Source organism: Cariama cristata, unplaced genomic scaffold (assembly GCF_000690535.1).
Source record: "Cariama cristata isolate BGI_N322 unplaced genomic scaffold, ASM69053v1 scaffold15579, whole genome shotgun sequence".
NCBI classification, from domain to species: Eukaryota; Metazoa; Chordata; class Aves; order Cariamiformes; family Cariamidae; genus Cariama; species Cariama cristata.
The window spans coordinates 15,822-32,748 of record NW_009635411.1 but is presented as its reverse complement, the minus strand read 5'-3'; the positions used below and the strand labels follow the sequence as shown (position 1 = coordinate 32,748).

Genomic DNA, 16,927 nt, shown 5'->3' with positions numbered 1-16,927 from the left:
TTGAGAAGGATTCTTGTGAATGCACTCAAAAATTTTTAATTATTGACAAAATATTACAGTACTGCTTTGAAACCGACTTCAAACTCTAAAGAGGGCAGATCTATTGTAAGATGCTGCATATTTTTCGTGGGTTTGGTAGATTTGTGTAAGATTTGGAACAAATGCCGTCTTTAAGACATTATTTATGGTAGGAAACTGGGATTTCTTGCCAAGAGATTTTTATCAAAAACATTTCATTGTATTTACGGTTCACTAGCATAGTAGAGAATATCAATTAATTAATTAATAATTTGACAATAAATTGGATATTGGGACTCAACAAGTTCTGAACACATTGGGTTATGCCCTACCAAGTATACATTACTGATACCGCATTCTATAGCTGCTTTTATCTCAGTAATATTATCAAAAGAAAAAAAAAGTCACTACGAACCCGAGGATTGCACTCCACTAAATGTAGAGAGTAGGTGATTTGTCCTTTGCCTGGTTCTGATCGTACTAATACTGTTACTGTGGAGGCTAAAGGATGAATACAGGGATAGGAGTCTTACAAAGCAGCTGGGAAGGTCGTAATTTGCACACATCGGTGAGACCTTTATGATGATGGGAGAGTGAAGAATTAGACTCTCGTAGGGGGTAGCAGAGCATATGGAAGAGGGAGCTGAATATCCTTGTAAAAAAAGGGAAGGGAAGGGGGGTGCTGAGGGCAGTATAAAAGGAGTGCCTCCTGAATAGGATTAATTACATCTTACTATATCTCTGATAAAGTACAAGGGAGGGGGGGTCTGTAGGCTGAAAGTATACAGCTGTATGAGTCTGATTTCAGTGATCTGAAAGAACTCCTCCCTCTCCCCAAATTAATACATTTCTAAAAAGTAATCTTGGACTAGATCTCTGAAGTGCAAAGGTTCTGTAGATGTCTGTTTTACCAATATATAACATACAAAAGGCAGTGACCTTAAAACCCTCTGTAAGACTTCTTCAAATAAATTCCAACTTTTCTAGTCAATTGTTGTTTCTGGGGTATATCATTGAAGCATCGTAATCATGATTTATATAAAAACATGAAACTTACAGTACATGGCATGCTTTAACATCTGGAAAAATATTTTACTTGTGTTAGTATGATCTCAAGTCACATGTGGATCATAATATAATATTACATATTGGAAGGCTTTTACGATTGAAGCATGTGCAAAAAAGATTTGTTATTATTCTGAATTCATAGTTTTCAGGAAAATGGGTAAAATGCATACACTTTTGCATACTATTATCTATAAATATTTGTCATATAAACTCTGTAGTCCTAAACAGCTGTAATTAGGCACCATTCTAATGATTTTAATAGATCTATGGATCTAAACTCATATTTCTAACTGAAGTCTAGTCCTAGACAACAGACCTTATATTAGCAGGCAGCAAAGACGAGAGTGGGGGTATTTTGATTATTTGGCAATGGAATACTACACACAATAAACTCAGGTACAAAAACAGGTACAAAACCCAACCAGCCCTAACTCTGCTTTTTGATGTAACTGTGCGATAACAATTTGAAGTATTTTAGTCTTACACCATTTATTTCTTTTAAATACCTGTTTCCTTCCTCAAAGCATCACTGCAGAATAAGACTTGTATTTGTTTGGCTGAGAATGTGCTGGATTTCCATTACATGAGCTTTTAAGTTTAATGTGAATGTCGTTCAATGTAGAGGGCTGTATACATTACTGTACCAACCTTCAATTTCCTGAGTGAAGGCGCTCATGAAGTCTGTGAAGCGCAGATACAAAAAATAAAATTAATCTTTTAAGAGTGGACAAATTTAAGTCGTGTAACTCACCCTGAGTACTGCTGAAGTTTCAGCCCCCACCCACCAAGTCATGACGGCCGATGACATCACCGCGGGCAGTCGGCTTTTAGCTGAGTAATCACCGATGTCATTGCCAGCTGCAATGGCACTTCTCACATTACCGTAGTCTCCTTAGCTAGCCTCTGTATCCAGAGCAGTTATCGTTGTTCATTTAACTTCATTACCACCTTCCTTAAATATAATTTAGCCACAAAATATTGACATTTATATTTACAATGTTTACAACTACCTTTATATATACAGCATTTAAGTAGAAATGCTTAGTATATTCCGAGTTATATGACAGGTGACTTCAAACGGAAGAAGAAATTATTCTAAGCAGTGTGCAGTCTCTGATAATAAGATGCAAGCTGTTTCATTTTAACACTTCGATAACTTAACTTAAAGGAAAAAGCTGTTTAAGCCATTTGAGCAGATCAGAAATTCTGCCAGTTGTACAGTCTGTGTTCCCCTGCCACCTACCCTGTTGTACAGGAGTGAGCCAGAATATCTGGCTTTCAAATGAAGGATGTGAAAGTAATACTAAAAACAGTGTTAAAACTTTGCAAAAGTTCTAAAGTTGCAAAAGTTCTAAAATAAAAGGTTTTGCAATTAGGATGTTTCGGTTGCTAGAGAAATCTCTAAATGAGGGAGGGTGGGGGGTGACTGGGGCAGATATGTCTGTTATGGAACAATTTGGTATGTGTTATTTTGAGCACAGAGTGCTTAAAAACACCCCAGAAAAGCAATGTTTTGCTATCAGTGTGTTTTGCTATCAATGTTCTGCTATCACTGAGTGTGCCACACACTCACCTCTCCCCCATCCTGCCTCCATCTTTGCTTCCCCTCAAGCTAGGGAATTATAAACCATAATTTAAATTCTAAGCGTCAGAGGTAACTTTGGCTAAAAAGAGACATACCGTTAAATCTCAGCTTCGTGTTAGACCAGAAAGGTACCATTTGATCACTTTAAATAATTCAATACTTAAGGATAACTGACCACTGCTCCTGAAAATAAGATCGTGGAAACCTGTTAATAGATGCTGAGGGTTTCGTATTAATGCACTCCTGGAATGACGAAAGAAATAGGAAGATTTTGATCCAAACATTTTGACATTCAATTCTGAGTATCATCAAAAGGAACATTTTTTCCATACCTGACAGGTAGACCTACATCAATCGGTTATTGAGCATCAGCATTTTTGTCCTACGCCTGCCACGGTTTGTAGCTGGTTGCTTCCCCTGTTGGTAGAAGCCAAGCAATTTTTGATAATGACAGACAAAAAGTGAAAGGATGTGTCACTAATTGCTGTTATTACTTGGTGGTTGTCCAAGTATGACACTTGAAAGGCTTAAAAGCTAGCGCCTGATTCTTTCATTAAAACCCATCTCAGTATAGGCCTCTGCTTTTATTCTCCTGAGCGCAGGAAGAGGCCCAAATAAGGTGATGGTAAACGTATTTGTCATTATAACAAGCAATGCTTCCCTTGACTGCATCTATGAACCCCATCTTTTCTACTTTAAGTTAAAAAGTAGTGGGCTTAGGGCTTTTTTTTTTTAACTTGTTGGTTTACCAAAAAATATTTGTATGTTTTTTCTGTAAGTAAAAGCATCTGTATAGTTTTGTTGTTTCGTTTCTTGCACTCGCTGTCCTCTTCTCAATTTTTTTCTCTGTGATGGAATTGTCCTCTGTTGGCGTGAAATTCGGAGGCTAGGAAGGCAGATAACCAATTTGTGCCATTTCTCAGTGTAGAATAATAGTCTTAATCTGTTCCAGTCTTATCAGCTCTAAGATATTTAGAAATTACTTCTTTGCCAAATAAGAGTTAAAGTTAAGAAGCCACAAATTTCTAGGTAATTATACTGGGTTGTACTTAACAACGACAGCAACAAACCGAACAAGTAGCAACTGGAGAAACCAGAGAGGCTAAATGTTATTCATTAGATAACATAAATATGAAATTCTTAAACACTTTTTCTTTTGTCTTTTCTATTATTTTCTTCATTTAGCTGCTACATCTTATATTGCTAATTTGAAGATGGGGGAATGACTCAATTTGTTACCTTGAGTATTTATAGGAATTTCAATAACCATTTAAGTATCAAGCGTCTGTGTGTTTTACACTTAGCGGAAAATGAAACGTGTGCGGGTTTCCAAGGCAGCAGATGAAACAAGCCAACTTTACCATTGTTCTGACTTTTTCACAATGTCACTGTCTTGGATTTCACATCCAGATAGAGATGCTGTGAATAAATTCCATGGGTGAAGAAGCAGAAAATAAGGAGGAAAAGAGGATTTGCCATGTGGATTCATTATAACAATGTGGAACACAGAGTCTCACACACAGAGGCTTTCCTTTCTCCCTACGGGATATCTGTCTGTAGGCCTCTATCAATTTCTAGGAGATTTTCTATGTGAAAGGATCCTCCAGTTAATTTCAGAGTATAGCTTGTTTTAGATTTATCTTTCTCTTACGTCTTCTCTCTTCCTTTCCCCTTTTCAAACCTCTGTTAAAAGACGTGGGGGTAGGGGAATAGATTAAAAAAAAAAAAAAAAAAAAGAAAGGAAGAAAACAATGCAAGCAGTGTTATGCATGTATCCTCAGAAGCATTTTATGAAAATACCACTGCTTCATGCTGACTCAAAATACAACTTACTTGTATTCTTCTTGCCGCTCATGGAAAAACCAGGATATTTATGCACCCATTATTCTTCACCTATATACAGCAGTCTGTTCATTGAGGAATGTGATGTTTCCAGCTGTGTCAGAATAGCAGAAAGGGAAGAACAAGAATCAGGTAGTGGAGAACAGGAGAGAGTTACCGTACTGTCTCAGCAACACGCTCGCAGACACGGACCCTACCCTATCTGTAGGCTTTAATATATTTTAAGATGTGGAAGCGGGTGAAGAGCGACTCGCCCCGTAAGTTTAAAAGACAGACTTCACTCTGATACTTGCAGAGAACAATTCCCTCTTTATCTGATTAAAAATCACGGGAACCAACACATAAATCTACCGGCCATGAAGCTGCTCCTTTCAAATATGATTTCTAACATACTTTTATTTTCTATTTGGTAAAAATTAATCGTACATGGAAATCACCTTGGCAAGCCAGGTGAAAAGACAACGGAAGAAAACCGTGACTGTTGTGCCGTTAGCTACTATTTCTAGGGTCACCAGGAGTGTTATTAGAGTGTTTCAGGGTGCTACGGTTCTTCCTTCAAAAAAGACCAGTTAAATGTTAAATCTGGATCTTTACTAGCTGAAAGGCACTTTATCCACAATTCATGAGAAATGAGACGACGTTTGTGTAATACAGGGCAACGCTTTAAATATTTTTCTAAGTGTTACTGATCTTATCACCCCGCTCTGGAATAAAACCTGTTGAAATTGCATTGTAAACTGCTAAAATAAACTGTGTGACTGGCCAGGACTGAAACTACCTTGTGTCTTTAAACTCGGTATTTCTCTAGAATCAGTGTAATTTAATTGAAATAGCTCTGCCTGTGTAAACAACTCCTTTGTTTAAAGAAGATTTCACTGTTTAGTTTGCCTTAAGTAAATGCTGCCTTTTGTTTGTCTGTAAAACATTTGATTAAATGTAAAGACTTACATAGACAGCTTCTCCTCATTACACCAGTGGCTGGAAAATAAGTTAAAATGATGCAGGTATCTGCTGGCTCAGGAAGTATCAAACAATATCATTTGTCTTTAAAAGAAAAACCCATGGAAACATCTTAAGCCTAGTCCTAAAATCAAACTACAGCTCTCCTAATACCAGGAAGATGGTATTTAAAGAAGTGTTCAAACTGCTCAGTATACCAGACTCTCTTCTTGCTTTCTTCAAAAACATTTTCTAGTATTTTAATCAAACTCCACATTTCCTACATTGTCCCATGGCAAACCACTTTTCCGTATATGATTTTCTACTGAATTAGAGTGTTGCAATATGAAGACCCCCACTTTATTGTGATCGTAATGGTATTAAACAACGAAATAAGCTTGACAACTAACATATTATAGCATAATTTTCTTCACCAGCTGAAATGCTTCTATAAATCATAATAATTGTTTTAATGTACTCTAGACAGGGTGAATAGTATAGATATTCAAATAACTGCGTTGAAAAAAAAGAAAGAAGTGTTGAAACCGAAAGCTGATGTTTGGTCCTTCCTGCTTTGGAAGAACTCTGGAATTCTCTTTCAGACTAACCAAACAGACTTTAAGTCCAGTCAGGAAAAAAGCAAGCCTAACAGTTTTCTCATGTCAGTAGGGCCGCTCACAATGCACAGTCCATGATGTATTTTGCCGATTTACATCTTTATGCTAGTGATACTTACGGTATACCTTTTACTTGTATTGTCGAAAACATTGTAAGTAGAAATGGAACAGAAGCTCAGGAGACATGGAAAGCGGGAGGATCGTTAACACTTTAAAGTGTGATGTGTAGCTGGATAGGGGTGTTTTGTGTGCTTGGGTTTTTAATGTAGTTTGGGAAAGCTGTTCAGACTCAGGATAGAGATGCCAAAGGAGAGACAACCAAGCATCCCTCATTCTCAAGAGGGTCAACCGTTTACAACGCAAAGGGTGAAACCCATGTTCTCTCTAACTGCCCTTACTCACCTAGGTAGACGATTAGCTATTTTGGAATCTGTCATCAAGATTTCAAGTCAGGTGTCAGTGCTGAACAAAACCTCAAAAATGCTCATTCAGCTAAATTTTAGTGGGTTTATCTAGTCCAATTCAAGAGGTTTTTTTTAAAGTCCTTAGGTTAAAATGGGAATAATAACTGCTACTGGTAAGTGACATTAGTATTGATTTTTGAACAAATGTAAATACATTGTTGGTGTTCTTAAATAGTTAAAGGATTTTTGAATAATTACACAATTCTGGCAAAGGTCTCGTGTCAAAATATAAACCAATACTGCAGGTAATTGCAACTTCTTCCCTTACAGTAGATTTTGAGATTTATTCCTTTCATTCTGGGTTGGATTATGTAAAAGAGAGGTTATTTGTAAGGAAAAGATCCCACCTTCTGCTCTCACTCCCAAAAACATGGAGTGAATTACCTTTTCAAGGGTAAGAGTTGACGATGATGATGCAGAATCTATTCTATCTTTTTTCAAGGGTAATTCAGAAAGTGCCTACTGCCATCAGTAGAGGTTGAAGTAAATTCCTGTATTGAAGGGCTGGAAATTCCTGTACGTTAAACATTAAATAAATGCTCTTACTTGTATGAACTGGGTACGCAATTATACATGCATTCTCTCTTTTTTTACATCTGTCTCCTTTGATTAGGCAATGCTGGATGTTGCAGCACATCATGGCTGGCTGGTGACTGCTCTGAATATAACCAGTCTGGTGCAGATGGTGGTTCAGGGTAGATGGATCCATGACTCTTCCCTGCTTACTTTGCCCAATATAGAGCTACACCACCTTTACCTTTTTCGGTATGTAATTCTTCTAAGCATTTGCAGGTTTGCAATTTCATTCCATTTCTGACTGCTGATTGTGTTTGAATGTCACTGTTGTGCCCGAGACCGTTCATTAATGCACCCGAAGCAGAACTCATTCTTTCACAGTGATGCTTTCCCAAATGGAGTTTCTGTTTTCACTATTCATTGATTAATTAACCCCCACAGATTATTTGGAGAACCATGATTCCAGACAAATTAACAAGAGATCACTGGAAGGGTTCCAAGTCCTAACAAATCTAACTCTATATTAATTATCCCTCTGGTTTAATCCGTTATAAAAATACATTAGTATCCATCTTAATATCGCAGATAATGCTAAGCTCTATTGATGCCTAGACGATGCAGAGATTAACGCTGTCCAAAAATAAATGACCAGCATTTAATAACAGAAACCAGCATCAAGTTTTACCACCAAAACAACTGACAACAAATGTTTGCTTTCCCTCCCCGGGCATATGTTTTGCTGTCCATGTCAGGAAGTGGAGCCAAGGCAAAAGGAAGGCTGTGCCTGGAGGTTACCAAGGACCTATCGAGTGTCTTCCCGAGCTAATGGCTGCCTGCGAAGGAAAAGAGCATGTTTTTGCTTCCATTGTGGACAGTGAATTGCAAACAGCACACATTTCACAGGTAATACTTTCTATCCGTGGTCATTATCAATGTGATTGGAAAGGAAGAGTAGTTGGGAAAAGAAATACTCTCTCCACTCCCCTTCAGCAAATATCACGTGATGTTCTGTATAAAGTGCAACACGTTCATTGCTCTAATTTCAAAGTGCTGCTAGCTTTACAAAGGTTCTTCTCTGCCTGTTTTCTTAATAGTATTTTCACTTGTTCCCTGCTAACCAGTAGCAGTGTGTGGTTTATGGCTGATACTACCACATCTCTTTGCTCTAAAGACGCTGCTCTAGGTCATTCAATCTGCTGAGTGTTATCCACCTTTTCATAGCCAGCTATGCACTAGGAATACATACATTGCAAATGGCATCATAGCTGGTGGCTGAAGTGGTCTGTCAAACACCGGGTTTTTTCTGAGAATACCCTTAGTAAAAGATCCAGCACTCATTTTCTCTTTGAAACAGAAAAAGCAGATGAAAATTTCACACTTCACAGGGGGAAGAAAAAAAAAATACTATTCCAAAATGTTGAGGCTGCTAGAATCTTATTTCCAATTTGATTTTTCAAGCTGTTCCCAGCAAAGGACAGCTGTATTCCATAGCATTCATCACATGCTAAGCCTATTGATTTCAAATAAATGTACGAAAGATGAAAACTTCAAAAGCTATACTTCAAATGTTTTTTATTTGAATATTTAAAAGGACAGCAATATGTCCTGTGTTTGACTGTTCAGCTTCAGTTAAACCTTTTACTGGTATGCAAACAAGAAGAAAAGTACTTAAATGTCTATAACAGACATCTGCATTTGTAACTGAATTAACATCAAAATTTTGAATTAAGAAAATGTATTGACATCTAAACAAGGCTTCCTTTAACAACAGATTTCTAACATAATACACATTGATTTCAGTCCAACTTTTAGATGTGATAAAAAATTAGAACATTGTTGTAATTAGTTCAGGGAGAACTCAGAAGTAAACTTACTTAATTTATTTGCATAAATTGCCATTCTGTTATCTTTAAAAGCAAATGCAAATTGGCTCTGTCTGATATGATGATGGTTATTTGGCTCAAAAGTGCTTCAATTTGCGTAGCAATCTGGTGTCGTCTCTGCAGTGAGGCGATCCCAGGTAACATACAAATCCTGAATTATTCCAGAAATTAGTATGTTTAAAGCATCAATTTAAGTGCTAATTGCAGTAGTAATGAGAAAAAGCAGTACTACTGTGAGATTTGCATCTACTGCCCCATCAGTATGCCTGGAACGGCTGCTGACTGGCAGAGGATTTGGCTGCTAATTAAATAATTGTATGCATGGCAGTGTTCTCGTCTGATTCAATAGATGAAGATTAATCCTCAGATAAATATGTTTGGCTGGTATTGAAATGTCTTAGCAGTTTCTTCAAAAATAGCTGGTGTGTATGTGGTGTGTACGTTCGCACTGTGAATGACTCTCTGCCTCTCTATGTCTGTGTTTGTAAATACAGATACATATAAGAGGGAAAAACATAATGTCTTTGCGTCATACAAGGAGAAAGTTTCCTTTCCGTGAGTTGGGAATGGCCATATTGGTATAGCAAAGCCATGACTGTATTAGGCAGGTCATTGCAAAAGCGAAACCTTTATACCAATATTTTATATTCTTTCCGGCATTTTTTTCAGGAAAAAAAAAAAAAACAACTATTGTAATACCTTACACAGAATTAAAATTCGTATTGAGAGTGCCTGTTGAGTGCCTTCATAGGGAAAGTCTTTCAATGCACACTTAGACAGGGGCCAATCAAGAGAAAAATTCTTCAATAAAGAATGCATCTTTACGATATATTTTCTATAAAGAAAGAATGTAAGGTTACAGAGTTTAAGCCTAGCATTCTGGCACCAGTCCTGAACAAAGTCAAATAAAGCGGTAAGTACACCACTAAATTGCCAAAAACATTCTTTTCCTAACAAACCTTTTGCTTCTCACTCACCGTGTACTGAATCTGTATCTTAAACCTGCTACTAGCATGAAACTGGTAAGAACAGCTTCAGCTTTACATAAATTTGAGGCAGTCAGGAAAAGGAAGAAATTTCACGTTTGGAAAGAAGAAAATGTCTTTTAAGCAGATTGGTAATTAATTTTTAAATAGCAGCTCTTGAAGCTGCTCATGGATTTGGAATATTAGGCTAAGTCCTGGGGATACAGATTATTGGCAAAAATGCTAATGATGTTATCAAAGGTTCATGAAGAATTTCTCATGTGATTATGATTTGAATCTACGGTTTGGTAGGTAAATATATATATGTATATATATAGCATATATGTACCTGTACACATTGGGCATGTTGATATATTTAAAAGGATATAATGTGTGCTTGTCTCACCCTATACAGCAAAAAAAAGTAAAATTGTCAAGAAATACCTAAGTGACATGGGAGCCCGAGTTTAATTTTCCAAAAGTTAGTTATAATCCTAAACCTCATTGAAAGCCAGCGGAGCTTTCAAAGCTGACAGCCTAAATTCAAAAACTATTTAGATTGTAACTCTGATCTTTGACCGAAGTTCCACATTTCTTTCAGTGATTCATTCTGAACCGTATTTCTTTAACAAATCCGTTTCAGTTTCTAAGTCACTTAGACATTAGGCACCTTGTAAAATACGAAGCTGATACTTGTATTATTGAAAGAGAAAAAAGAAACCTCAAGATTGAAAAAAGTATTTTCTCTGCTGTAGTATTAGTTGCTTTTACTCGGGAAGTATCTGTGTTCCTATAATCTTCTTTTTCATTTTCAGCTGCTACTACTTGACTTTCTTCCTCAGTAAGAAAAGCATTTCTTCATTTTCCCCACGTTGCATGGTGATAAAAAGGTGGCCTGCCATCCATGCTGTATCAGTGATCAAGCAGTACTGACTTTGCCTTTAGTTTTCAAATACACAAGGCTTGGAGAATCATGGAATCATTGAATCGTTTAGGTTGGAAAAGACCTCTAAGATCATCAAGTCCAACCGTTAATGACCGAATGACTTATTACAACTACTTTCTTACCTAACTAGAAAGTTACTCAGAGTTACTTTCATTTGTTTGCACTGTAAAAGCTACATGAGGACACGACAGCCTTTGACAAGTAGAGTATGTTGGGGTTGTACGGTATAAACCAGACCAAATCACATTCTTCAACAGAGCGACAGGTAACACCACTCAAGGAGCTAGCACATTACGATTTCTGCTGAAATTAAACTTTGTTCTAACATAACTGTAGCAGGTCTTGCCCTCTGAGATAGCACACAGCAAAGTTTTCCAGGGAAATGATATCTGAAGTATAACCAAAGCGATGACCGCCGGGTCGGTATACGTTAGGGTGCCTCTGCACACTGCTTTGCTGCACCGAGAGTCTGACACAGTAGGTCTGTACGGTTCCTACAGTAAGCTTCCTCTTAAAAACCTTTACATTAAACATAAAATCATTTGCCACTTTAGGTGTCTCATCCAGTGTGAGTTGCTGGAGGTGACTTTAGTAGTGTCTTGTGCGTTAGATGTAGCAAAATCTTGGCAACAACTGATTAGTTAAGAATGGCTGTGGTGGGTTTTCTCCTCCTTCAAGGTGCTGCCTTTTTTTCACCCCTTTCCTTTCAGAGTTGGGACAAAGAGGGGTATCTTTTCCCTCAGTGTTCTAGCGGTTTATTTTCTGTTATCATTCTCCTGTCCTTTCTTACCTAAGGCACTGTTCAGAACACCAGTGCAATGCGTCGGTGTCCCCGGCTTTTCCACTGCAGTTTCTGAGCGCTCCCAGCTGGCCCTCCCCACCGTCTCCATTGAACGGACACAGCTGTTCACGCAGCACACAGAAGAGGGAAGAGAGAGAGAGAGAGAGATTAGTTTTTAGCCTAAATCAGTCTTCTCATTTAGTTCAGGCTCTGGTAATGCAGCCATTTTAATCCAACATAAGTCGGCGCTGCAGCCGAAAAGGGCAGTGCTGCCCTCCCCGTGCCATTGTCACCTCTCCTGACCTAGCTGACCGCACAGCTGCACGAAGGCTGTGGCTGGGTCGGGCGAGGAGGTGGGAAGGGAGCGTTTGGGGACGAGGGCTCGCACCGACCCTCTCGCTGACAGTCAAAGTGGCCTGTAGCCAAGTGGCTACGTGAATGCTTGTGCCAGCCGGGGAGGAGGCTGGACTGTTTCTTTCGGTGGCACTGAAGGATCATGCTTATTCCAAGTACTGACAGGATTAGAGAATATGCTTCCACAATCAGCTTTAAGCTGCTCTAAGTTCATGCTGTCACCAAAATGATTAGCAAGCTGATCCATCGAGCTGCACGCTCACAGCATGGCAGTGCCAACGTACCGGCGGGTGGCGAGGGGGAGAGCTACCGGGTGGGGAGGATGTCGGAGAGCGGGACGGCACCACCACCTCCTACGGCGGTGCGAGCTTAGGTCTGCTTGCCCTGGCTGCTGTAGCCCTCGTTATCTGTTAACATACACCGTTACTGTCAGTATGAATCATGGTAATCATGTCTCCAAAAAGCAAACTGAGCTTTTATTGGGGCTGGAGGCCTTCCAGCACGGAAAAAGTAATCAGAGACACATCAAGCACAATCTAAATGAAAATAGATTTTTGTTAAAACATAAGATGGTCAAACCAATACATGACAAATAAAATATACTGTGGTCTTTTTCCAGATAAAACATTCCTGTTCTGTGCCAGTACTGCTCATGGAACTATGCCTACCCTCTTCATTCCAGCACGTGCCCATTTTGACATCTGCTGGCTCCTTACCAAAATCAATATTCTTCTTTCCTCCTTCTCCTTCCCGCCCTCTAGCTCTTCATATGTAGTGGTTGAAAACCTGGGTGAAGTGCTGATTCCTGGTTTGTTTTGGGGTTGGAGAGGACAAAGGGCAGGGCAGAGGGTGGGTCTTGGTCTTTTCAAGTTTTTTTTTTCTTCCAGTGCCGGCCTCATCTATTTTTTTTTCCACCACCGTGAGACCACAAATCACTGCCTCCATTCCACAGCCCATTTTTCCATTTCTTCTTCCTAGCAAATTTCATTGAGGGAACAAGCTGATTTTCTTTTTATTAGCTAAAAGCCTGCATTACTCTGCACCGTTTTTGTCACAGCTTCTCAGAGCTGCTTTTCCTCATCTGATAGAGACCAAACCGAGCCACGTAGGGCTGCATTTTCAGGATGCCTCTTCAAGGCTGACGAGAGTGTCACCTTCAGCTACACAAACGGTGTGTCTCTAACAACGACTGTGCTCTGCACAAGGACGAGAGAAAGTTGAGGGCCTGTTGCAGTTCATGAGAAACCACGGAGACTTAAGACTCCTCAGGAGGACTGTAAGAAGGGAGGGTTCGTGAAGATCGATGCAAGAAACCCTTAAAAAAAAATAGGGATAACTTTGGATATGCAGTTGAACTTTTGGTTAATTAGCTGAACTGATCCTCTGAACTCTCTGAGGTTTGCCCATCGCTAATTAGCACTGCAGTGACTTGTTCTTTATGGATTATGCTAAGGAATTTTAATTTAAAACTTAATTATACTAGTTTTTAAGTGGCTTATAGGGAGAAAAATATTTTACTCAGGAGTGGTAAGGAATTTTTCCTGTGTTCAGACGTCAGTAAGCTTAGCGAGGCATCTGTAACATGCTCGAGGAGTTTCACGTTTGTTTTATTTGCTTAGAAGAGAGTAAGAGGTTAATGAAAAGTATTTTATGCCTGTGATTGACAGTTGTATGATTATATTTGATATTCTAATACATAATAAAATATTATTAGTATAGAATACATATGTAGACTGCACATTGAATTGTTATTGTTACAGTGTATTGTATAGATTGTATAGATTGTCTTGTAATCCACAGGGATCTGTTTTTTTCTACAGGCTTGGAATTTCTTGTGCCGTTTGCCAATCCTAAACGTCAGCCTGAGCATTAAGGGCTGTTGGGATGACCCAGTTCAGCCACAGAACGAAGTGCCTGTTCCTTCTTCGACAGCAGACGCGCGAGATGACAAAAGCTGGATCAGATTACACGCTGATCAAGAGTATGTGCTCCAAATAAATCTGCAGAGAACCCAGATGGGGTATCAGGTAGGTTAATTTATCATTTCCTTCCCAAGTGCCCAAGTTTCCAATAATCCATTTACATTCTCAATAATGCTTTGTACAGCACAACAGGGTTTTTTTACAGTTTAAATATTATGTAAATTATAAACCCTTTCAAAGCCTTTTCTGTGTTAGTAATGAAGCAAATGGTTTTTCAGGTTGCAATAGGATAGTAAATAGACCCTTAAGGTAAAATCCTAGACCCATTCAAGTCAATGAAAAAAACCAGAAACTCACAAAGTTTATTTGTTTGGGCACTATAAGCAGCAAGAGTAGAGATGATAACTTCCCAGGCAGTATTTAAATCCTCGCCAGCCCCAAACTCCCACCACCCGTACTCTGGTATATCCTGCTTTCCCAAACCAGTTCATAAGCTTCCCTATTATATTCCCAGGTACTTCCAAACTGCGTACCAGAGCCATATCCATAAATATGTTTCTACTCCTAACGCATCCTCAGGCCCTCACTGAGGGTATTTTCCTCATGCTTTACACATGAAGCTTTTTTGAACAGTTCCCAGAATAACTTCTCCATACGGTTCTTTTCCACACCTAAATTTCAGTCCCATCCCTTCACCCAGTTGAAGCACATCCTGTTTCTTCTCGGGCTGGTGACCTCCCTGGGCCCTTAGCAAGTCTTCCTCTGCCAAGCCAGAAGCACCAGCGGCTGCCGGGGTTTCCAGCTGCTCGGCCCCCAGGAGCAGGAACTCGCCGTACCTGGTTGCTGGCTCGTGGGAGAGTTAAGACCATTCCTCCTGCATTCAACCCAGGCACTGCTGACACCGTAGCTATCACTTATAGGTGCATTTTTTGTCATTTGCATACCAAGAGTGGCACGTGGACCACCATGATGATAATTTTGCTAATGAATTTCTCTAACGTTTCAAACAACTAAGAGTGCTAATTGCCAGCATTTTTGTTACGGTGCAAAGAAGAGTTCAAGCTATAAGCAGAGAACGGTTTCAGATGTTAGTTCTGAGACTCTTCAGACAACTTCACTTTGATAAAAATAACAACGGAGGTACATACGTTCTGTTGTAAATCCTGAAGTTAACTTACATTAGTTAAAGAATTATATTAGAAAAGTATTCTGCTTTCCCAAAAGACTTCTTGTCCTGACTACAGCAGGTTCACCGTAGCTTCAAGGGGAGACTCTCTCATTTGTAGGAAGGGAAAAGGGTCAAAGCTCCTCCATCAGTTGTTCTGTTTGCTGTGCCAGTTACAGAGACTTTTCCCAACCAGATGCCATGGCAAAGAAGGGCGCAGGAGCATTTCATGCAGTGATCAGTGTTTCATAAACCTCTCCTACAATTTGATCCCTCTTTTGTAAGAAACAGCTGGATCAAACTGTTTCTGAAGCTTCATTGCTATGGCGGTGCTTTTTCTTCTGTATAAATCTTCACTAAAACCTTTCCATCCACGGAACACAAAATGAATGCTGATTGCGTGTGCATCCTTCTATCTTCGGCTTTCAGCAGTAAAGTCACCGTCTTAAAGAATCACTGAAGTAATCTTTCCTTGTGCTATATCAACCTCAAATAAAGACTTCAAGTGCTGTTTGTGTCTTTATATTAATCTTGAACAATATTGTTTAGCTTTATTTAAAGACACTAGGTTTACAATTAACCCTTCTGCGGAGAATAGCATTCGGAATATATGAGATTAAATTACAAAAAGGGAACGGTATTTCCATTCAAGTTTTAATAGCTTACAAAATAAGTGGAATAGTATCTCCTATTCTGGGGTTTTCTCTGTGGACTGTGATTTTATTTTTTTTTAGAAACCCTTCATCTGGAAAGAAGTAACAAAAATATTTTAGTCTGGCTAAATGACAGTCTTACCTAACAACTCAGGACAAGGTGATTTTGAGGTGTTTTTCATTCAAGGAAGAATGGCATTTTGGAAAGGTGATTTCTAGTTTTACTAAGCTGTTTCTTTTCCCCAACAGGGAAAGCAAGACAGTAAAGCAGTGGCTCCTCGATTCCCCAAAGTTAAAGATGAAGGATGGTTTTTGATATTGGGAGAAGTCGATAAAAAAGAACTCATCGCCCTGAAAAGAACTGGATATGTCAGAAATCGAAATACTGTTTCTGTTGCTTTTTATACTCCAGAAACTCCTGGAAAGTATGACAAACTTACAAATTAAGTTCTTTTAATGATTATCTTTTCCAAGGAGTCAAGATCTGATTTCCAAACTAATGATTCTGCTTTTTACGTTTTAGGTGTATCTACACCTTGTATCTCATGAGCGACAGCTACCTTGGGATGGACCAACAGTACGATATTTACCTGAACATTGTACCAGGTAGTGCTGGGGCACAAGTCACAGCAGAGGGGTCTGACGCTGAGAGTCACCTGGCTCTGAAGTGAGGTGACCTGCAAAGTCCATTCAAAAGAACCGGCCTTGCAGCTAAGACATCTCGTCATTCCCGACATCCCAAAATGCATTTGCCTTAGCAGAACCAACTTCAAACCTCAAGACACTGAGGAAGTTGAAAGTGACTACTGTATCGGCTCTGGTAACACAGAGTTAGCCGCAGTGGCCTTACTCCTTTATGAAGATTTGTCTTTTCTTGTTTCATCTTTCTTCTTTCGGAAAGCATATTGGAAATTGAATTTTGACACATCAAAATAAAAGACTAAAAGCTACTGTAATTTGTGCAAATTTAGGGCTATAGTCTTCATTTTGAAAAGTGTTCTGTAGCCTACATATTAGTGTAGTTTAAATAGTCAACTTTTTTAATTTATAGGGAAAAATACAAAATTTGATTTAAGAACTGCTGAAAAGATTGATGGATGTGTTATATTTCATGTTTAATAAAAATATGTCCATAAGAATGTTTTGCGTTAGATTTTTTCAGTGTAAAATATGATATATGTTTAGTAACAAAATCCTCCTCTTATGCAT

The 16,927-nt window shown here is 38.8% G+C and overlaps 1 protein-coding gene across 1 annotated transcript in view; it reads left to right on the top strand.

Moving 5' to 3' along the window:
• Positions 1-16,457, top strand: part of ASCC3 (activating signal cointegrator 1 complex subunit 3) — a 103,707-nt gene extending 87,250 nt beyond the window's left edge. Inside the window, exons 25-29 of the mRNA XM_009707542.1 lie at positions 7,147-7,298; positions 7,802-7,952; positions 13,799-14,005; positions 15,968-16,143; positions 16,242-16,457. Of these exons, the coding sequence (XP_009705844.1) occupies positions 7,147-7,298; positions 7,802-7,952; positions 13,799-14,005; positions 15,968-16,143; positions 16,242-16,389 (834 nt within the window). The 3' untranslated portion in view covers positions 16,390-16,457. The remainder of the gene's footprint in view (positions 1-7,146; positions 7,299-7,801; positions 7,953-13,798; positions 14,006-15,967; positions 16,144-16,241) is intronic.
• The last annotated feature ends 470 nt before the right edge of the window (positions 16,458-16,927 follow it).